General features: G+C 33.3%; 1 protein-coding gene and 1 non-coding gene across 3 annotated transcripts in view; one reads left to right on the top strand and one right to left on the bottom strand.

The window, feature by feature from the left end:
* CIP2A (cellular inhibitor of PP2A) overlaps positions 1-24,569 on the bottom strand; it is a 36,448-nt gene that overhangs the window by 4,484 nt on the left and 7,395 nt on the right. For both annotated transcript variants that reach the window (XM_045540340.1, XM_045540341.1), the window contains exons 4-17: positions 24,228-24,322; positions 23,386-23,482; positions 22,442-22,564; positions 22,158-22,303; positions 19,297-19,372; positions 12,745-12,960; positions 11,781-11,940; positions 9,485-9,626; positions 8,670-8,769; positions 6,429-6,547; positions 4,021-4,216; positions 3,529-3,603; positions 3,329-3,439; positions 714-910 (exon numbers count right to left, since the gene is read on the bottom strand). In XM_045540340.1, the coding sequence (XP_045396296.1) occupies positions 714-910; positions 3,329-3,439; positions 3,529-3,603; positions 4,021-4,216; positions 6,429-6,547; positions 8,670-8,769; positions 9,485-9,626; positions 11,781-11,940; positions 12,745-12,960; positions 19,297-19,372; positions 22,158-22,303; positions 22,442-22,564; positions 23,386-23,482; positions 24,228-24,322 (1,853 nt within the window). The remainder of the gene's footprint in view (positions 1-713; positions 911-3,328; positions 3,440-3,528; positions 3,604-4,020; positions 4,217-6,428; positions 6,548-8,669; positions 8,770-9,484; positions 9,627-11,780; positions 11,941-12,744; positions 12,961-19,296; positions 19,373-22,157; positions 22,304-22,441; positions 22,565-23,385; positions 23,483-24,227; positions 24,323-24,569) is intronic.
* On the top strand, positions 18,372-18,503 carry LOC123631292. Its single transcript, XR_006733130.1, has one exon. It is a non-coding gene; the product is annotated as a small nucleolar RNA SNORA70 (small nucleolar RNA).

The following is a 24,569-nucleotide window of genomic DNA, read 5'->3' as shown; positions in this document are numbered from 1 at the left end:
AAGTACTCCACAATCTGAAACTTTTTGAGTGCCAACATGATGCTTAAAGGATAAGGGACACTCAATCTGTATAAACTTTTTAGAGGGAAGTTTGGAAATATCTATAAAAAATTTAAATGCACATACCATTTTACCCAGCAATTCACCTAGAAAAACTTATTCTACAGATATAGTCACACATTTAAGTAAACTATATTCAATGACATTCAGAGATGAGTTATACACTATTACCTAAATTCCATGCTATTAGGCTGAATAATACGAAATTGCCAATATTTAACTACTTTTGATCTGCAAGAATGACCAATTCAAACAAATACTAATTGTGACAACAACTAAGTTCATTCAACAGTTATTAATAGAGTGCCTAACTATGTACCAAGCACAGTTACAGGCCCTAGAGATTTGTGAGCGATCAAAATGGACAAAGAAACCTGTCTTGGTGGAGCTTATATCCAAAATGACTGGTAACTGCATGAATAAATAAAAGAAGTCAACTAGAAGAAATGAAGAAACCTTTATTTTGTTTCCAACTTTGATACTGAGTTTGAGGAAAAAATACATCATTTCACTATGACTTAAGTTTCTTGCTAACTACTTACCTTGTATTAATGGAATATATGAAATGCTTACAAAAGGATTTTAGGGACACAGAAAAGAAACACTGCGTGCTCATTCCAGATTTTAACCTTACACAGAAACGTTTAGTTTACCTTTGAAGAAGTTCCATGTAGGATTTTGTTAATATTTCATGTTCTTCAGCCACAGACTCTAACTTTCTATTATGTTGAAAGAGATGCTCAATATCACTCTGGGCTCTCTCTGATTCTATTTGTTGTGACTTCAGCAAAACACTAAGTTCTTCATTTTTTCTCTCAACTTCTTTCAACATACCAGCAAGTGTCCGTGCCTTAAAAAAGAAAAAAAAAAAAAGGAAATAAAAAGAACACAGACTTTCCCACTATCATTTACATAATACTCTCAAGTTTCTACAATTTAAAATATTTACTAAATATCGAATAGACTAGCATCTATTGGGTTATGCAAAGTTGTCTTAGTCATATATACTTATTACTTAACTATAAAACTTCCAATAAATCAGATGCTGTTATACTTTTTTATTTAATAGATTGTCTGACAAAAACAATGTTATTATGACCAGATTAATGGAAATGAACAAAACTAGAGCAACACAAAGGTAGCTATACATACAGTACTCAATTAGAAGGGTATGGTCCTTGGGAGTAGCCATTAACACTAAACCACCTAATTATATACACATCAGCTTTCCCATTTTGGGTAAGAATTAAGAATAATATCTTAACTATATCACAGATGCTTAACTGAACTCTTAAAATTAAGCTAGCATAATCAGGAACCACAACCTACATCTGTATGTATTTAATATGTGGCACGAAACAATAAAAAGCAGAAAAGTAACTAGAATAAGAAGTGGATTCCTCCTATCCCTTTAGTCTTAAAAATATTACTTATTTTAAAATGTCAGATCAAAACCTAAGCCCTTCTCTGTTTTTATGACATAGACTGTAAAGAGGTAACATGCAATTATTTAGTGTTATTTTTATGATAAGCTTTTCCAGTCACACGGATAAAACATTACATTCTCTAACAAAATGTAAGACATGTCCAAAAGACACAGAACATAAGAATGTGTCATGAGAAGAGAGAGAAAAATGATTTTAATATCGCCAATTTTCTCTCTTGGAATTTGTGATAAATTCAACATATCAGTTGAGACAAATGAAATCATATTAAAATAAGAAAAAAGGAAATATGGTTATATTTCTTTATATTTTTTGAATATTTTATTCTGAAAAAGACTTAAAAGGTATTTTACTTGTCACTGGTTTTGATGTCTCTTTCAAAAGCCAGACAACTTTATTATAATTCATTATAAATGATATCAAATTATATAGACTCCATTTGCATCTGCGGGGAATTTCATATTGCTGCAGTTAAGTTTTCACTCATAAGGTATATGTATACACACATCATGTACATTTATCTACTTAGCATAATGTCAAACTTATTGAGCACCTGCTCTGTGCCAAATACTGTGCCTGGAGACAAACAAACAGTCTCTGACACTGTGCGTGGGGGTGGCAGGCAATACGATTTTCACATGGTCTGAGAAATATTCTAAAGAGGTAAGCACAGGGTAGATACAAAGAAGGACATATGCGCGAAAAGGAAGAGACCAGAGTAGGCTTCTGGAAAATGAAGGCATGTAAGCTGAAATTTAAAGGATTTATGAGGAGTTAGGCAAAGACCAAGAGGAAAAGGTGTTCCAGATAAGCAATAGCAAGTGCAAAGACAGGGAAATACAAGAGTATGGCAAGTTCCAGAAAATGCAAAGTAGCCTGATATGGTTGACTGCAAAGAATGAACAAAAATTCAAGATGTGGATTGAGAAGTGCATAGTTAGAATCCCTATATGCCAAATTAAGAAATTTTAATGATATTCCAAAAGCAATGGGAGCTACTGTGAAGGATATTTAGCACAGGAGGGACAGCATCAGATTATTCATTGCCTCAGAGATCCCTGGGGGAGGGAGGGTAGAACCAAACACAAAAGAAAGATGACTTTGGCAGTAGTGTGGAAGGTGGCTGACAAGAAGGAACTAGACTAAAGGTAGGAAGAGAAATTAGAGGATCTGCTATGATTCCTATGAAGAATGAAAAGGATTTGACCTACAGCAAATAGTGGTAGAAATAGAGACAAGGCAGAAAAGAGAAATATTTAGAAGGTAGAATCAACTGAACTTGGTGAATAATTATAGGAGGTAAACTGTGATTTCTAGGTTTCTTATTTGGAAAACTAAAAATAGTAGAAGGGATACATAAAAATAAATTTTAAAAAAGGGAAGAGTGATTAGGTCACTATTGGTTATGCTGAGTAGTTTGAAATATTTGCTGTATATTTAAATGGAGCTATGGGAAGCATTTAGTGCTCAGGAAAATGATCTGTGCTCGACATATAAAATTGGGGACATTAACATTTTGATAATGGTTGAACTCACAGAACACAGAAATAAGAGAAAAGGGCTTAGAACACATCCTGGAAACCTCCAACATTTAAAGGTAGACCATAAATGATATGGGAAAAGAATATCAATTAGGTAGAAAAAAAAATCAGAAGATAATGATGTAACCAAAATTAAAGAGAGAGTTTCAAGATGGAGGCAGTAGTCATGTCACATGCTAAGAACAATTTACTTCAATTAGAGTAACAAATAAATAATATTATGTACATATTTTACTTTATTAATTTTTCTACTAATCAGACATGTCTGTATGTTGTACATACCTCTGTCTCAGCTTGAGTTCTTTGGCAGCGATACTGAGCAATCAGTCTATCTGCCTGGGCAAGGGCTAGAGCTTTTGCTTCCAAGAGATCTTGTAGCCTGCTTTCTTTGGACTATAAGAAAACATACCATTAATTTTCATCATTGTAGGAAAACATCTATTAAAGCTTATTACACACAGTTAAAATAAGCTTGTACTCACAGCTAATGTGGACAGCTTCATCTCATATATATCCATTATGTCAGACATTCTCACATTATTAATCTGGTCCTTTACCTAGGTTTTCATAGAGTAAAAAAAACAGAACATTTTAACACTTGACAAAATGAAATAAATGCCTACTTCCAAATTACATTATTGAAATTTAATGATGAGTAACAAAGTAAAAAGAAATGAATGCTGTATCAGGTGGGTCATAAATATTTCACTAGCCTGGCTACTGCAGAAGAATATCTGGGTAAAATTTGGTGTGCCTGTGAAAAAGGACTAGGAAGGACTAGGAAAAGAATGACAGTTGTATTAAATGTTGGAATTTAATGACTCATTTTTCTTCCTTTCTTTCCAAACTTTCAAGAATATTGTTTTAATATTGAAATCTGCGTTTAAAGTTTAAATAAATATTATAATCAGGGCTGACATATAGCTGGTATGTACCAGGTACAATCCCATTTATAATTGCTATTTTTCACTCACCATCACTCCAGACTGAAGTTTCTCTATTAATTCCTCAATGTTCAATCCAGGAATGCTATCTTTCAAAAGGGGAGGAGTTAAACACTTTACTGATGTTGGAAAACTGTGATTTAATGACTGCAAAGGAACTCTTCTAGGCATATGTTCTGTTTCCTGTTGTCTATAGGCATTGTTTGCTGCTATACTTTCTCCAAGTCTGGATGGGAGTCAAAAAGAAAAAGAAATAATTACATAAAAAATAGAGTAAAAGGCAGAGTTAGTGTAGAATTAGGGAATCTTTTAGAATGGGTCTTTTTTCTTTTTTTTTGGAATGGAAGTCTGAAAATAATCTTGAAGTAATTTTCTTGGAGACTATGATGAAACAAAGTTTTGGGCAATGTCCTAAATTTTCCAGAGGACCCATTTTTTTCTACTTGCAACCCTTTATTATGACACCTCTGCCTCTGGTTTGGAAGCATTGTAAAACTAGTTTGTGAGTTTGGATTATTTGTAATAAGAACAAAGTTATTAGTTTTGGTCAAGGCAACCTTCTTCTTATCGTGGGTGACATCACCTGGCCTTTATCTGTGCCCTTAGACCTTTATCTTTCTCCCTCAGTAAGTTCACACCAACCTGACTTCCATTCTGTCCCTTTAAAAATCCAATCTTTCTGCTGCCTCAGGGTCTTCGTAGGAGCTGTTCCTTTACCTGGAACAACACTTTCTTATAAGATCTGTATTGGCTGGTTCTTTCTTCTTCTGAGTTCAAATCCACCTTCTCAGACAGGCCATCCCTAATGCCTTATGTAATACTAATATTAACTGCCCCTCCTCCCCATAGTGATGTGCAAAATACGAAAATTTTTTTTTAACTTATCTTCCAACTAGAGTGCAAATCTCATGACAACAGATACCTTGTCTAATTTACTACAACATCCAAAATGTCTAGAAGGGCTGGTGGCCCTCACCTCATTTGTTAAATGTTTAAATAAAACAAAAAAGCAAAGACACAAAAAATCCTGCCTACTGATGCACCCGTCATGCAATTCACTTTATTAAACTGCCTAAGATAATGTCAAATAAGGATATTAAATAGTAAGCATAAATAGGTACTGGACGTAGTGCCCCAAAAGAAAATTATCTACAATACAAATAAGACAGAGAAGGCCACACATACGGAAGCAGAGGATGAGACTCCCACATTCAGTGAGGCTGTAGCTTTCCCCTCTGAAGCTTGGAGTTTTGCTTTATGTCAGATTGCTATAGTTGAAGCAAGTAAGCCACCACAAAACGGAGCAGCTTCAGAGACCACATCTATCTTATAACTTGAAAAGCTTCCTATTTGTCTATTTTTTTTGTTAAAAAATATGTATTATAAAATGAAGGGAATTTTGTTTACGTGGTCTCTAGGTCTTGCACCTGTAGTTCTTTAATTCTTAATTTATGACTACCCAAGTTATTAATTCTGAAAAATGGGATTGCTAAATCAGTGAATAGCATAGCATGGCTTAGCAGACTTTTTCTTTTACAAGACATTATAGTAAATATTTTAGGCTCGAAGGCCTATATGGACTTATAATTATTCAACCTTGCTGTTATAAAGTGACAGCAGCATAGAAATACAGATAATATGAAAATGAGTGGGTTTAGCCTTGTTCTAATAAAACTATTTACAAAAACAGGCACCTATCCACTGGCCAGTTTGTTGACCCCAGCACATACAGAATGTCTGACCTATTTATCAATTGCTTCAAATTATTGAAATCACTTTTACAAATTCATTTACATAAACCATTTAAATTTTTTACAAATAATTAGACACCAACAGACATTTTGTTAACCATTTGTTTTATACAGAGCCCTGAAAACCTGAAGGTTTTTTTCAAACATAATTACAAATATTCTCTTATTGTTTGAAATTAATGAGAATAGTAGAAAATTTTGCCTGGCCATCATTTATTCCACTTCCTGATGAAAGCACAGATTTTTTTTTCTATAGAAACTCTCCCAGTCCACTATTCCAAATAACTTTCATCCATATAGTTCTCATATAATATCTGACCCCTTGGCAAATGACCCAGATCTGGTCAATGACAGTGATGCTTATACCTTTCACTTAAACAATCAGGAAGGAAAAGCTCTTTCTGTGGAAGAATTAAACTGATAGAATAAAGCTTAGAGTGTCCAGAGGCTATCATTAAAAAGAGGTGGCAAGAGACAAAGACAGACAACATTTAACTACTGGATCTAGCTTTTCCCTGAGTATATCTAGACTTTTCATTTATAGGAATCAAATCAAAAATTTTTTCAATCATTTAAAAGATTACTATTACAATGAAGTTATCAATTCACATTTATTTTAAGGACTAAAGACACATAGCAGGGTATTGTACCACCACAACAGATACACTCCAAATGATTACAACTTACACTAAAGCAGGAAAATCTGGCAGGGGGGCAGCTTCCAATAATATTCCCAGTCCAGACTGCACTTGTTCTCTATTATCTGATGTTAAAGCAAAAGCCAAAGGAGTAATCAAACGTGGATCCTAAAAAAATCAGAAACCAGAAAAGAAGAGGCAGAAACAATAAACAATGTCAGATCTTCTAGAGTAAGGTGAGTAAGTAAACAGAGCTAAATCATAAAATAATTCTAGGCAAATTCTAAAGTGTTTCTGTCTGATGTTTGAATGTATTATTAGTTTTTATTTTTTTATAGTTGAATAGCTGTTTACACTGCCATGCAATCAATATGAACATACCAGCTTAAAAAAAATTTGGCCAAGGTTCTGAATGCTTTCAAGTGTACCTATGAAAATTATGCCTTACATATTTTTATGTATTGTATGATGGATTTAAAATATCCACAACTGACTGATGTTTAGAATTATTTTTTTCAAGCTATCATTTAAAAGAAAAGCTTAAAAAATGGTTAATCATTTCCAAATTAAAGCCATGAAATAAAAAGTAAAATTAAAATGAACTCAAATCAGAGAACTTAAAACTTGAAACAATATACTTACTTCAAGTCCTCCATGTCAGTAAATATTTTATATTAGTACTATTAAGACCCAAATCATCTACAGGTTGTGTATACCTTATCTGAAATGCCTGGGACCAGAAGTGTTTCAAAGTTTGGAATTTTTTTTTTTACTTTGGAATATCTTTATATATACTGGTTGCGCATCTCTAATCTGAAAATCCAAAATCTGAAATGTTCCTATGAACATTTCTTTTGAGTGTTATTATGATGCTCAAAAAGTTTTGAATTTTGGAGTATTTTAGATGTCAAGATTTTCAAATTAGGGATGCTCACCTTGTACTATGAAAAACATCTCCTAAGTATTGACATAAAATCAGTTTGACTCATTTTTTAAAAAAATGCATTAAGTTGTTAGTAAAGAAAATATTAAAATATAAATTCTTTATAATTAAAATGTTAAGTGCCTTGTAGGTACTCAAGTATAATCCAATGCCACAGAACTATGATTAAGAGCAGGCCTTTATCTCCAAAACCCCCGATGGTAACACTTTATAACTCCTCCCATGGAGAAGAATCATTATTTCCAGTTTGTAGTCAAGGAAACTGAAGTTTATCCAGGCAAAATATCTTACTTAAGCCTGCACTGACTAACAATTAGTAGAATGAACATTTGGAACCCAGTCTCTTAAGCATAATGTTCTCAGAGCATGTAAGTGGTCCATGCCTAACGTTTCAGTTTTGGCTTCTACCCTGTCTATACATTCACTAGAGCCATCTCTGCTAAGGTACTATGATAATGTAATTTACACATTTTTGTTAAATACCTATTATAAGCCAAGTGTTGTAGATATCAAGGTAGATACTGTTCAACAAAGTTTATGAGAGGCTATCATTTTAGATTAGCTTCCTGTACTTTAAAATGGGCCAGTTTTCAAAAAATAAAAACAAAAAAAAAGCACACAGGAGATTTTAGTCAACCTGAGTCACTGTAATAAGGAAGTCCCCCCTGTTTTAACCCCATAAAGAAAGTAACTTTGAAACAACAAATCCTTCTGCTTTCTTTAGCCCTTGTCTGTCTATCAAGCCAACCTCCTCTGCTTCACTTATCAGAACAATTTATTCTATTTTATAGAATGAGGTTGCTTGATTCTAGAATCACACATAAAAGCCAATTAGATCTTTAGACTAAATTTGTTGTAAATTTGTCTTTTGATAACATCTAGAGCTCTAATTCACCTATTATCATTGAAATTTGTAAGTTAGCCACTTCCTGCAACCTCCTCTAATCTTATTATCACTCACAATCAAGTCCCTTTCTTTTAGATGTCTCCTTAATACCCTGCCTCATCAACCCTGATGAAAAACAAATCCCCAAAACAAATACCGCCCTTCCCCCAATGTCAACAGAAACAAATGAAAAAACTTGCAAGTATTACACAAGAAAGGAAAAGGCTGAAGAAGCAGCACTGTTGAGAACATTCTGTATACTAGAATCAGGAGCACTTATGTTCAATTCCTGTGAAACTACCTAAAATAACTCTGCAATACGCCTATTATAACTACTTAAGACAATTAACAACTTTAAACTTTTTTCTGATGGCCAATTCTAAGAGAAACATCTTCTAAAGAAAATTAAAACACAAACTTATACATTAGGAACATTTACATATGAAAGAGTTTAAACTTACCTGTAGGATTTTGTAGAAGCTTACTTCCATACCAGGAACCAACTGTTTAAGTTTGTTCATCAAATCAAGAGTTTTCAAAACTACATCGGCAGCAAGTTTGCTTTAAAAATAAGTCATATCTAAATTACGTAACTCAAAAATTTCTTACAGCTTATGTCTGTCCATAATTCTATTGAAAATGAAAAAATCAATACTTTTATTTTTAAAACTCAAGAAGATAAAGTATTATTTCTGTTGACAAGTAAAAATATCATAGAGATCAACAAGTTTTATAACTCAAGACCCAAAGAGAACAAATTGGCATTAATAGTCTAAGTTTAGAGAGTATTTCTTTCTCTACTCTCAAAATACCAACATGCTTCAACTTTCTGCTTCACATAAGCAGTAGTACTGGAACATAACCCATTTAATTCTTAGCTTTGGCACTGGCATAACAATAGGGGGTAGTCTTAGGCAATATGGAATATCTAATATGTAGCGAATGAATTATACTAGGCCATGTTACTAGCTTTGCACCTGAAAGGGAGAACAAAAAAGTAAGAAGAGATAATCCTTGCTCTCGAGGAGCATGATCACTGACAATTATGACATAAATAATACAAATCACAGATGTTAATACTTTTCTTCAGAAGCACACAATCTATAAATTAAATGAATTTTTAAAAACTCCATTATCAATATATTTTTGTTAATTCTCTGCTATACTTTGAGATAACAAACTATAACCCAAGGATAATCCTCCAAAAGGAATGACAATAATGGCATCTTTTGATTTTATTGGCTTGCCCTTTTGCCATCAGATTTCATATACTCACCATAATTCAGAATCTGCTACCTTTGTTCCAAACCCCAGGTCAATCTTGCCATATGTAAACTGTTGTTCTATCAGAGTGGTACACTTGATAGTAGTCAGAATTTTTGCAATATGCATTTTCAGAGTATCATCTCCACACAGAGGTAAGTTTTGTTAAGATATACAAACAAAAAATTCTCAGAATACTTTGTATTTGTAAAATACTTCATAATATTCAGGATGATTTCATACAAATCATGTCATTACCGCAGTCTGATGTAAACTGTTACATTAGCTCAATGACAGAGTAGGAAACTGGTGCTCAAACCATTTAATTGACTGGTAAGTGGCAAAAGATGGACTGGCACTAAAAGTTTCTGATTCAAGGGTAAAACAGAGAAAGGATGTTTCTCCACTGGATGTTCATTTTTCTGTTAGCATGGATCAGAATGGTTCAATAAATATTTGTTGAATTAAGGGAAGTTGTTTTCTCCTATTTTGTATATTGTCTTGAACTCCTGACCTCAAGTGATCCTCCTGCCTGGGCTTCCCAGATGACAGGCGTGAGCCACCATGCCTGGCATGTGTATTGTAAATTAATGTAAATATCTATCATTAAAAAAGGCCACATTATAGCATGATTCAATGAGAAGGCCCCACCAAATTAATTATAAATATTGCTAAGGTCAAGAAAAGTAATCATGTGTCTCTACTGCAGTGGTTCTCAACTTTGGCAATATGTTAGAATCACCTGGGTAGTCTAAACAATGACAAACAAAAAAACAACACACAAACACACACTATCCATTGATTTCAGGGTTTTCCAATACTCCAATTAAATTAGAATCTCTGGAAGTAAGGTTCCAGCATCAAAATTTTTACATGTTCCCTAGGTGATTTTAATATGAAGCCAGGGCTGAAAGTCACTGCTGTAAAGAAAGAGGGAAATTAAGGAGTAGCAGCTTACAAAGATCAAACAGGATTTAAGACAGGACAAAGTTGGGCATATTCTTGTTGCTCTGTGTTATAAGGAAACCTGACCAGGTAAATTTAAGAGATCTGGTTGAGATATAGTGACTCCTATCTTATAGTTAAAAAATATTAATGAAATATTTAAAAATTAGGCCTTGGACTTCTTAGCTTACAAAGATCAAACAGGATTTAAGACAGGACAAAGTTGGGCATATTCTTATTGCTCTGTGATATAAGGAAACCTGACCAGGTAAATTTAAGAGATCTGGTTGAGATATAGTGACTCCTATCTTATAGTTAAAAAATATTAATGAAATATTTAAAAATTAGGCCTTGCACTTCTTAGCAACTCAGAATCAGCTGGTATAGAAAGAGTGAACACAGGGAAAGACCTAAGAAAATCAATACATGGAAGTTAAGCAGTGACACTAATTGTTCAGAGTTTTCTTTTCTTTTTAAAATGAATTTATTTGTGTTGATATATTTGTTTCTTAAATAAGCAAGTGTAATATCATCATTATTACAATTATGGAGGCTTTTGTTTTTAAAACACAAGCTAAAAATACTGGTATAAAATCATAACTCTATCAATATTTCTTTATCTGCTAATACCCTCCACCAAAAAATGACAAAACTAATCATCTAGGGGCAATAATTAGCATCAAAAACACAAAACAGAAACAAGGAGTAATGGAATAGTCATCTTAGAATATACCTCCAAATTTAAAATTGTTACAAAAATGTTCAAATCAGGCTAGGCACGGTGGCTCACGCCTGTAATCCTAGCACTCTGGGAGGCCGAGGCGGGTAGATTGCTCGAGGCCAGGAGTTCGAGATCAGCCTGAGCAAGAGTGAGACTCTTTCTCTACTAAAAAATAGAAAGAAATTATCTGGCCAACTAAAAATATATAGAGAAAAAATTAGCCGGGCATGGTGGCACATGCCTGTAGTCCCAGCTACTCGGGAGGCTGAGGCAGTAGGATCGCGTAAGCCCAGGAGTTTGAGGTTGCTGTGAGCTAGGCTGACGCCACGGCACTCACTCTAGCCCGGGCAACAGAGTGAGACTCTGTCTCAAAAAAAAAAAAAAGTTCAAATCAAATTTAAAAAGTATTTCTTAAAATATACTTTAGCTTAAAAGTTTTACACAGAAAAATAAGGGGGAAAATCTGGATAACTTTTTTAGAATCTTTATTGAGATTTTTTTCTATCGTTTAAATTTTAGTTCAATAATTCTGAATAGATATGTGACAAAATTACAAATAAAAACAAAATGCAGCAAATGTAATACTAGAAAAAAAAAGAATAGTTATTTATATTGTTTTCATATTTATGACAGGAAAGGATATTTAACAAAACTTCAATGGCCTTGACCATCCTTTCACATTTTTTTCTTATTAAGGCTTCATCTAGATTTTGTTCTGTGAACTGCAGCTGATCAAGGATTGTAGGCAGCAGACGGGTCACAAAATGGTCAGCTGCTGGAGAGTTAGCAGTGTCTACGACATCCTGGAGAATTAACCATCACCAATGATTAAAGATGAAATATAGAATGCAGAGATAGTCATCGTTGAGCTGTAACACCCCTTACATTTTTTACACTTACTTCAATACTTCATTGACCTGAGTCTCCTACTTAAAAGTTGTTATTTAAAGTTTTTTCTCAAACTGTAAAGTTTTACAAGCAAGACATTATAATCCTTAATAAACATAATCACTTACACACATATCTGTTTGTGCATAGGATCCAGTTATAAGGGGTGAAATATTTTAGGAAGACATTGCAGTAGGCAGAATGGGTATAAAAACAGGGAAAATAGCAGGGAATGCTAAATTGCCCTGATAGTAAAATCTACCAGAATGTAGAGATTTTTATTGTATCTTAAATGCCTAGCACTTATGTCTGACACGCTCCACTCCATTTCACTTACCAAATCCAACATTCCCATATTAATCTACTCAACAGCCTAATAAAGGCATTGGACAGCATCTACTGAGATGCAGAGAATGTGGCTGCTCCAAGTATAGTCATACAAGAAACCATACAAATCTTGTTAATACTTTTACTTATTACACTGAAACAAGTACTATGTACATAAGCTATTCAGTGAAAAAAGGGGAAACACTAATATATGTGACTTTGGCAGAAAAAAACCTCAATAGCTGAATGATAGGGAGTCTAGTATGACTGTTAGTAATTGAGAAGTTTTCCTCAAGTGTATGAATAATTGGAAGTTTACTATGAATGCTTTTGAAAACAAATTAACTGAGAGTCATGGAAGTAGAAAAGTCTATTCTATATCATCCTATTACCTCGAACAATTCCTTGAACAACTCCAATGCTAAAACAGAACAGTTTTCTGATCCGTCCAAAGGTTGGCTGAACCAACGAAGTAAAGCCACAGTAGGTTCTAAACATTTAGAACGGCTTCCCAGAATGTTGCCAGATGGAGAGTGTTCAAACATCATCTGAGTGAGCACGTGGCGTAGCTGAGTCACTGAACAGAAGGCAAGAAGTAATTCTAAAACCTGTGCAATATAAAGTCTTCATTAAATGTCAATTTCACTGGACTTTAATACACAAAGCAAGCATACAATGAAACTGAAAATGCCATATATATTTACCTAAAACAAATCTTTAAAATAGCTTCCAATTTTTCTTTCGATGTTATTTTTCAAATGTGTGATTAGGTTCCAGAAGGTTACAAAGAAATTTGTTAATGGTGCTTACCTCTGAAAAGCAGGACTGTGAGAACCACAGAGAAAAGGGCAACTTCAACGAAAGTTATACTTCTTCCATAGTACTTAATGTTTTGTTTTTAAAATGATAAAAAACTAGAAATTAATATTAGAATTAAGAATACATGCTATAATCCTAAAATTCAAGAATTGCTATTAAGCACACAGGGATAAGATATAAAGTGGCATTTCAAAGCTTTAAAACCTTAGGAATGGCTATTTCTACACTATGTTTGCGCACTGCTGGCATTATCTGCCCTATTGTACCCCATTTCTTCTCTACTTTATAAATTAGGCCACATCCCACATCAACCTGTTAATTAGATGTTAAGTTAAATCTTACCATATTTCATATACTACCAACCTATCATTTTAAAAGGTACACTGGTATCAGGCACTTATCATAAACGGAGCTTAAAGGACTAGAAGTTGCTTTGGGTAAGTGAGTGAGTAGTGAGCGAATGTGAAGGGCTAAGACATTATTATGCACTATTGTAGACATTAAACACTGTATACTTATGCTATACTAAGTGTATAAAAAATTTTTTCTTTAGTAGTAAATTAACCTTTAGCTTTCTATAACTTTTTTACTGTATACACTTTTCCCCTTTTTATGTTTTTGATTCTTTTGTAATAACACAGCTTAAAACACAAACACATTGTACAGCTGTAAAAAAAATTTTTTCTTATATCTTAATTATTCTATAAGCTTTTTTGTATTTAAAAACATATTTTTGTTTTACCTTTTAAACTTTTTTGTTAAAAACTAAGACACAACATATACATTAGCCTAGGCCTACACAGGGTCAGGATCATCAACATCACTGTCTTCCAGAAGGCCTTCAGGGGCAATGACACGCAGGAGCTGTCATTTCCTACAGTAATAATGAATCCCTTCTTCTGGAATACCTCCTGAAGGACCTGCCTGAGGCTGTTTTATAGTTAACCTTTTTTTTTTTACTCTAAGTTGGAGGGCATTCTAAAATAATAAAAAGTATAGCACAGTAAATATATAAACCAATAACACTGTTTATTATCATTCTCAAGTATTATGCACTATACATAATTGTACATGCTATACTTTTATATGACTGGCAGCACAGGTTTGATTATACCAGCATCACCATAAACACGAGTAGTATGTTGCACTACTATGTTACAATGGCCAGGATGTCACTAAGTGGTAAGACTTTTTCAACTTCATTATAATCTTAAGGGACCATCATATATGCAGTCAGCTGCTGACTGAGAAGTTGTTATGCAGTGCATAACTGTACTTGTTTTTGAATAGGTAATACATTCACATGGTTCCAAAGTCAAACCCTGACCTCTCCTTACACTTCCTGGAGGCAAGCAATATTATCAGTTTCTTGTGTATCTTACCAGAGAGATCCATTATGCACATACAAGCAGATAGCTTTCCATGTATGTTAGTTTTCTGATAACATACATACAAAAATGTAAACAAGTTAATCACTACGGCAAACCTAGTGATTTTCCCAACACTAACACACCTGTGTAACTAGCAAACACATCAAGAAAGATAACTCTATCAAAACTCCAGGACCCTTTGTGTGTCCTCCTACACATTGCCCCAATCACTCCTCCCCACTAGATTTCTGACACCATAGATTAATTTTATCTTGGCTATCCTTGAATCTTTGTATTTCCCTATAAATTTTTCAATCAGCTTGCAAGTTTATACAAAGAAACTCACATGGAACTTTATATAATCTTATAATACACACTCTTACGTCTGGCTTCTTTAGCTTCGCATTATGTGAGATTCATCCATGTTGTGACATGCAGTTTCATTTTCTTCATTCTCCTAAGTCAACACCATAGTTTATCCATTCCATTGTTGATGGCATTTGGGCTGTCTATAATTCTTAGCTATCACGAGCAGTACTGCTATGTTTTATATGTCTTTTTGTGAACATATGTATCCAATTCTTTGGGGTAAATATCTAAAAGTGGAATTGCTGGGTCATAGTTTATGCACATGCCCAGGATTAGTAGATAATACCAGTTTGCCTAACTTGTACTGTGAGTTATGGTATGTTTATCATTTTCCGTATTTTTCACTTTAATCATCTATGTAGTGAGTGCGTAGTGGTATTACATTACCATTTAAATCTGCATTTCCCTGAAAATTAATAAAGTTGAACAACCACTTCATGTTTTTTGACCAATTCAAGTCTTTTTGTTCAGGTATCTATGGGGCTCTGTTTTTTTTCAGATTTATATGTACAACTTTTAAAAAAAAACTAATATATTTTAGATAGGAGTCCTTTGTTAGATACATGCATTGCAGATATCTATTCCTGCTCTATGAGTTGCCTTTTCATTTTCTTATTGGTGGTCTTTTCATGAACAGAAACATTTAATTTCAACGTATTGACTTTTTTCCTGTATAGTGAGTGCTTATTTCCTGTTTAAGAAAATATTTGCCTATCTCAAGGCTGTGAAGATATTGTTAGATGTTTCTTCGAAAAGCTTCACTGTTTTTACTTTTCACATTTAGATCTAAAACCTATCTTGTACTTACTTCTGTATTTAGTATGACATAGGGGTCAAGATTCAGCTGTTTTCCCATACAGATATTCCATTTACCTAGTGTTATTTATTGAAATGGCCATACTTTTAAGACTCCACTGTCTTAAAAGGAGGAGACTATAAACTGTGGGTTTGGTTCTGGACTCTACTCTGTTCCATTATGCTAGCTATCTAGCCTTATGACAATACTACACTCTCTTCATTACTGTAACTTTATATTAAGTTTTAATATCTGGTAGTATAAGTCTTCGGACTTTGTTCATTTTTTTCAGGATAGCCTTGGTTATTATGGACCTTTGCATATTCATATAAATTTTATAATCAGCTTCTCATACATCAAAACCAAAACAAATACAAAAACAAAAACCACTAAAACCTGCTGAGTTCTGATTGACCTCATACTATAAATTCTTCCAATCCATAAATTTATTTAGGTTTTGTCTTTCTTTCAATGGTTTGTAACTTCAAAGTAGAGGCATTGCACATGTTTTTGTTAGGTTTATTCCCTAAATACCCAACATTTTTAAAAATTAGTAAATGGTATTATTTTAAAGATTTCATTTTCTATTTGTCACCAAAATACAGGTAAATAAAAATATATCTATAGGTACTAATCTTGTATTCAGCCAACTTGTTAAAATAGATTCACTTAATTTTAGTAATTATTTCTATAGATTTATTTTAGATTTTCTATATTCACAACCATGTTATCTGAATAGTAAGTTTTATTTCATCCTTTCCAATCTCTATGCCTTTTATTCATTTCCCTTGCCTTATCGGTCTGGTTGGGACCACCAATACTATGCTGAACACAACTGGTGATAATGGACATTCTTTCCTTACTCCTCATCTGAAGTAAAGCTTTGAATAATTTTCCATTAAGAATGATGATGCAGTAGATTTTTGGCAGTTAATATCAGGGAAAGGAAATTTCTATTTATTTCTAATTTGCTTATCTTTATCAAGAATGGGTATTGAATTTTCTTAAATGCTATTCTTCCTTTAACGAGATAATATGATTTTTCTGCTCTTTTGTGTTAACATCAGAAATTACATTAATTTTAAAATGTTAAACCAACTTTGCATTCCGGGAATAAACCTCATCTGGTAATGAGATATGATCCTTTTTATCTATCACCAGCTTTGATTTGCTAATATTTTATTTAGAATTTTTATAATATGTTTAATGAAAGATTGATCTATAATTTTCCTTTTGTGTAGTATCCTTGTAAGATTTTGCTATGAAGGTTATGTTTGCCTCATAACCAAACAAATTTGTATGCTATTCTATATAAAAAAAAGACATCCAATTATTTCTTCCACACTGAGATGCTTTTTGTTTTCACTGCTCCCCACTTCTATCATGAGTTTTTTTACTTTAAAAACATTTTTAAAATTTTTATTCATTTACTTTTACTTCTCCATTCACTTTTAGGTTTTCTGATACTTATGGAATGCTCCTACTCCTTTGCCCTACTTGAACTCCTAAATTTCCCGAGATAGTTTAGTACATTTGGATTAGATTATTAGGTTTTTCCCTTTCTGTATGTTTCTTCTATCCCAAGAATCCTTATTTAGCATTTATATTACATATTCCTAGTCACTCTATCAAGATCCATTTATATATTTATTAGGAATGGTTCCCATATTAGATATAAGAAAGAAATTTTAAGGTACAAAATATGTAGAATATATTATCAAAGTATTTCATCTGATGAAAATATTCAAGAGAACTCTGGTCTAAGTAGTTAACAAACAAGAACAAAGATCTCAACACAGAAAAAAATGAAAACATTGGAAGCAACAAATTTTGTACTATTTCAACCCCTTTACCATCTTTTAGATCCAATATTGCAGATGATTAGTTCAAAGCCATTCTAATTTTTTTCTTCTGTAAAAACTTGTAAGATAAAGTCTGGCCTCAATAAGTAAGTTCTACTTCACACCAGACACAAAAATCAATTCAGGATGGATTACAGATCTACATGTGAAAGTTAAAAAACACTATAAAACTTTAGAGGAAAACAAAGGAGTCTATCTTTGTGATTTTAGAATAGGCCCAAGATTTTTTAAATGAGATACAGAAAGTGCCAACCATACAGGATGGTCAATAAATTGCGCTACATTAAAATTAAGACACCATTAGGCAAGTGAAAAGGCAACTCACAGAAAAACATATTTGCATATACATATATGGAAGAACATATTTGCATTATATATATCCATCAAAAGACTCCAAAATAACTCCTACATATAAATGAGAAAGACAACACATTAAACAAATGAGCAAGAGACATGAACAGGCACTTACCAAAGAGGATATACAAATGTAAAAAGATACCAAACTTTACTTATCATTAAGGAAATACAAATTTAAATTACAATGCAATACTACTATATAGCCATTAGAATGGCTAGAAAATATCAAGTGCTGGAAAGAAGGCAGAGTGACCAAATCTTCACATATTCGTACAACTGACCCCTTCAGAAAAGGGTTTCACAGTGCCCACTGAACATATATGTATACCCTATGACACAGTGATTCCACTCCTAGGTATACAGCTAAGACAAACACATCCACATGCTAACCAAAAGACATGCAGAAAATGGTAAATGCAATATTCTTCATAACAGCCAATATCCATCAACAAAAAAACAAAAAATATGCTCCTTTCCTCTTGGTGGCCTGGTGTGTAATGGCCGCAAACAGCAGCCACCTGATAGGATATGCAGCCTGTTGCTTGTATAGGTTGTCCTAAGGGACCTTGGAAACAGCCCTTTCCAACGTACATTCACATCTCTGACCTCATGTTGTCCCCAAACTAGACATTAGGCAGGTAGGCGAGGGGCCTTTGGAAAGCCCCAGGGCACAGTGGCCAGGGTTCGCATTGGCCAAGTCATCATGTACATTAACACACCAAATGGCAGAACAAGAAGCATGTAATTCAGGTCCTATGCAAGGCCAAGTTCACATTCCCTGGACACCAGAAGATCCACATCTCAAAGAAGTGGGCTTTACAAAGTTTAACGTGGATGAATTTGAAGACATGGTGGGTGAGAAGTGGCTCATCCTGGATGGCTGTGGGGTCAAATACATCACTAATCATGGCTCCCTGGACAAGTGGTGGGTCTGCACTCACGAGGGCTTCCACTGTGTTGCTTCCTCTTTATTCAAGCCCATCAATAAATCCTACTTCCTGTCTTAAATAACCCCCAATCTACAACTATATGAAACATGAATGAATCTAACAACATAATATTGAACATAAGAATCTAAACATAAAATGTATCATATGATTTATATAAAGTTCAAATATAGAAAAAAATATGCTGTTATAAGTCAGTACAGTGGTTATCCCTGATAAGAGTAGAGGATACAGATGGGTAGGTACTGACTAAAAGGGAGCATAAAGAGGGTTATAGAGTACCAGTAACGTTCTACTCTCTGATCTACACACTGGTCGCATGACTGTGTTCAGCTTGTAAAAATTCAGAGAGCTGTGCATTTAGATTTTTCTGCATATTATAGTGTGTAAAAAGTTTAAAACAAGAAGTCATGTTTTTACATACCTTTGAAGAAGAATCAGGATCCTTCCCATTAAGAAGACCTAGTACTTGACTAAGACATGAAGAAAAGTGCTCATACCTAGGTTTAAAATAAAAGTATACAACAAATGATAATTATAAAATCAATACATCAAAACGGGATTTATTTACAAAATTAATATAAAATTTAAGTGTATTTTCTGTCATCTATTTATTTGGGCTTCTGATATAGAACACACTCTTTGTAAAGTTTACACTTAAAACTTGGAACATATCTTACTCCTATAATATACATAGATTGGTCCTATCATTTATTAAAACACAATGACTCATATGCCAATAAATATTATAAATCATTGAAATTTTCAGTACAATTGCCTTTTTTTTAAAAGCTTGTGTTCAGTTTATAAAAATTCAAAGGACATAGGAAAATGCTAATAAATTACAGTTAGTTATTTATATAAAGTACCCAAAATTGCCAAGCATTAAATTAGGCTTTGCAGATACAGAAGTAAGGGGCAGCAGTCTGTATTGAACATCTCCAAGAGGTATCAGAGGTGCCATTCACATTATACTATATGCAAGAGCTGGGAGAATGATACCCTGTCAGAGAGCTCACAGTCTAAAGCTGGAGGCAGACAGAAAGGTAATTCAAAATATAAAATACAAGGTAATACAAAATATATGGAATGCTATGGAACAGAGAATGGGTATCAAACCTAGACTTGGCAGGGCAGGCCTGATCAGGCGAGGCTTCTCAGATTTGAGTCTTAAAAAGAATAAATAGGAGTTAGACACATAAAGGAGAAAGTATTTCAGCCTTCCAGAGGAAATACTCCAGAGGAAATAGCACAAGATACATCAAATGGCATTTCTATAACTAGTAAGTTGGAGGTTCTATTTATTACTTGATATAATTAGACAAAAAACATAAGAAAGTGTGAAGAATTAAGGCTGAGATATTGTCAGAGACCAGATTATGCAGAACTATACTGAGAATTTGGATATTCACCTTGAATGCAATAGGAGGTCACAGATTTTAAAAGAGACATATAGTAGAAGTTGAAAGTTCAGCATATTTCTAAGTTACATGGCAAGAGTCTATTGCATGGGAGGCACTAAAGAGATAGGGGAAACTGCTTAAGATAGGACAAACTGAAGGCCGGGGACTGTGGCATATGCCTGTAATCCCAGCACCTTGGGAGGGTGAGGTAGGAGTATCTCTTGAAGTTAGGAGTTGGAAAGCAGCCTGAGCAATACAGTGAGACCCCATCTCTACAAAAAATAAAAATAAAAATAAATTAGCCAGGTGTGGTGATGCACACTGGTAGTTCCAGCTACTCAAGACGGGGAAAATGAGACTTAATGAATAGAATAATGGGATATGTTTATGAGTGAAACAGGATGAAACTAAGTAAGAATTTGGTATAAACACAGATAAGTTTGTCCAGGTGCATAGAATTGAGGGAGTGCTAATCAAATGGAATTCTATTTTGTTTTTTTCTGTGAAACAAAGATAAGATCATCTTCTGTGTGAAAGGTAGCAAGAGGAAAGTAATACATATTTGAAAGAGCCATTGTAGGAAATGAGAAAGAAAGCTAACAAAGAATAAATGTAAGAGGTCTGGCCGAGACAAAACTGTGATTTTTCTCAAGCTTTGATTAGCTACCCAAGCATTAAGTTAGACTTTGGAACAGATTCAGGATTGGGTTTTCTGCTAAATGGTGTACTAGATAAACAAGAAGACTTGCCAGAAATGATTCTGGAGAAGAAAATAGATAATTGAACTGAGATATTTACAGAAGTGATGATCAAGCAACCTTTTTCTGATGCTAAACCAGATTATCTTTCTGTCTTCCTGAAAAGGAATATTTAAAAGAATTTCTCTGTTTACTATGCAAGCTGTTAAATAAGCACTATCTGGCAGCCAGAATAAATATACATGGATGTTAGGAGAATCTTACAACAGATGGAGAAGGCATGTCAAGGGAGGGCACTCTGGAATAAAAAGTTCAACTTTTCTGGAGATGCTAAAGAGAAGAAAAAGTGAAATGCCAATGTGAAAGCCTCTTGGTTTTGCAAAGTATCAGTTACCATATGAATAGTGGTCAGTTCTGCCCTAGTGCTTAGCTTTTTCTTTTTAACTTGGAGACGCTATGGTCCTTGAAGATCAGGGACTGTATCTTCACATCCTGCTGCTGCTAAGTGCCTAACCATAGCAGGGGCTCTATAAGTATTTTCCTATTTATGATGACGAATTAATTTACCTCTTTGAAACAATTTCAATAATTTCCTAATTTAAGACCAGAAAGCAGCTTAGGCACCGGAAAAATTTAACTCAGAATGCAAAAAGCCTCTTTGGAAAACAGTTACTGCCCAATCTCAAAATATAAATGATCACATGAAATACACTGAGATAGAAAGGACACATAAACATGTGTTCCTGTTTTACCTATGACAAAAGAGGCACGCACCAAAGGAAAAATTATCCATTTTTATGCAAAAAATAAAAAAGGACACACACTGACATGAATGCTCCTATAATAAAAATAAAAATTCTTTCAAAGAATTATAGTGCTCAAGTTTTAAAACTGATTTTAAAACAGATAAATCAAGATGTCTATATTTTGAAGAATGATACAACCCTATTGATCTAAGACAAAGACTGAAACACACACATACCCCCCCTCCCCCGTTATACATTTACATCTCAGTTTAGGAAAGCAAAAAGAATAAGAGTAAAGCACATCAAAACATTTCAATTTAGTCTACTGTGAATCATTACAATTCAAGTTTACTTTATTTAAGAAGACAGTTTTATGTATCACAAACACATCTTGGTTAAAAAAAAAGAAGTACTAAAATTTACTAAAGTGAGTCATACCTGGTAAGATAATCAGCAATTTTAGGATTCTTAAGGAGGTCCATTAGTAGGTCAACTGAATACTTTCTAGTTAGAGTACCATCACCGTTTATGAGAATATTAAATATTAGTTGAAAAGTCTGATGAATGTTTTGAGCATGAAATAGCTTAAAAACAAATTAGAAAAAATATATTACACAAAAAAATTTAAGTTGATACCATCCTAAAATATTTAAAAAATCCCCCAATGACTTGTAAAATATCATAGACTATAATTTAGAATTAACTTCAAAAATCATATTTACCTTTTCCCCTACCTCTTCATTTAATGTTAAACTGGATAATATTGAAAGTGCAAACACAACCACAGTTAAACTACTATGGGCCAAGAAGGTTATAAGTGTTCGATAAAAAGATTTCACATTGCTCTGGGGAAAAAAAAATTGAAATTAGAATAAAGAATTATGAATTTTATATTTTAGTTAAAAAAGTCTGTCTTACACAGAGTGGGCAGATTTTTATTAAACACATTATCAACTCTTTGACTGTCACCTTTAAAAGATAAATGTTCTACAAAACAAATTTAGATCAGAGAGAAATTTAAATTCAAAGACTGTTATAAACAAAGAGCATCTAGAGAAAAAAAAATGTGGTAAATGTGTGCAAATGAGTGAGGATGAATTTGTGCCAAGTTTTGTTATCTTTCTGTCATAGCAGGGAAATTGTTCACAAAGCACCTTAAAGAATCAGCGAATTTCTTGATTTAATATACTTCTAAAAGTGGTTCAGTTAAGTTCATTTGCATGCCTTCACTTACCACAAGTACTGGTGGTTGATACTGAGCACTTACTTATTCATGAATCTTTCTGGTGGATCTGCATTGATTTTGTGAAAACAAAACAGAGGTAATTGGGACTGCCAGTGATGTACCTCCCTTCTATTACCACAAAATAATTTAGCAATTCTGGTACTATTCAATGTGACAAATAATGGGATGCTATGGTGAGGGAAAACTTTTAGAAATCAGTATTTGCATTAACCCTTAACACATACTCTTCAATACAACACATGAAGGCTGAAGTGCTTCAAGTTATTTATGTCAGTCTGACTCTTCATTAGCTTTGATGGGTTAGCTGATGAGACATAAGACTCCTTATTAAATTTTTTTTAAGAAAAAGACAGATAAAATTTTCTTAAGCATAGAACCTACCACAAAATAAGAAACATGAAAAAACAATAAATTTCTTACCAATGTCTTTATGTGTGTTTGAACAGAAAGATTGTGACGACAAAGATTTGCCAATAATCCTAGACAAGGCATTGTTAACTCATCTTCAGAAGACTGACTGTAGTTTTACATTGGTGTTTTGTTTAAAGAAAAATCACAAAAGACAAAAAGCATTAAGTTCATTATAAATTAGTCAAAATGATATAGTAGTTTATACATTTCAATTCTTTTCTTACATGCAAAAAATCTAATTAATATGTGAAGCCAGTCAAGCTCTGATTATTTCATGTTTTGAAACTAAATTATCCTATTCAATTGCACCATGAAAATATGAAAATAGTTGTCAGTGACCATGTGATATTTTATCAGTATGTTCTATCAAGATTAAATATAAACATACAATTGTCAGTTTTAATGATTTTTTTCTGCCACCTCCTTCTGGTAGAATCACTTCTGGCAAGTCTTCTTGTTTACCTGGTACACCATTTAGCAAAAAACCCAATCCTGAATCTGTTCCAGAGTCTAACTTAATGCTTCGGTAGATAATCAAAGCTTGAGAAAATCACAGTTTTGTCTCAGCCAGACCTCTTATATTTATTCTTTGTTAGCTTTCTTTCTCATTTCCTACAAGGAAATTTATTTTCTACAAAATAAATTCATCTCATAAATTTTTGTTATGAAAATTAGAGCTGTTTTACAACTTTTGATCCTTAAAATCACCTAGGAGGAGCAAACACTAATTGAAGTCTCATTAATTTTAAAAAGTTAGAAAAAATTATCAAAGAAGAATTGATCAGTCACATGGTTTTAGTTTAAAAGTAGACCAATAGACAATTTCGTTACATGTTTGACTGCATACTCACATATGATCTATCAGGAATGTAATTAATTCATCTATATTGGCACCAGAATGGAAAATTTTGACATTATATGTTAACCTCTGTAGAAGCTGAATGCACTGAAAATAAGAAAATAGTTATGAATATAAACATTGTAGAAACATTGCCTGTTCACAAGAATGGACTATTGTGCATATAAATGATGAGCATGTCATCATTTTAGGAAAGAAGGATCAGGGCAAGAACTTTTCCATGTCTTACAATAGTTTTTTTCAAACACATACAAATTAATGAGACTATGAAGAACCTAAAGGTTCATCTCCCTACCTACACATTCTATCTCAAACAGGGCATCTGCATAAACTG

Source organism: Lemur catta, chromosome 1, assembly GCF_020740605.2.
Source record: "Lemur catta isolate mLemCat1 chromosome 1, mLemCat1.pri, whole genome shotgun sequence".
Classification (NCBI taxonomy): domain Eukaryota; kingdom Metazoa; phylum Chordata; class Mammalia; order Primates; family Lemuridae; genus Lemur; species Lemur catta.
Note: the sequence above shows the minus strand (reverse complement) of the source record. Positions and strands in the feature narration are given on the sequence as shown.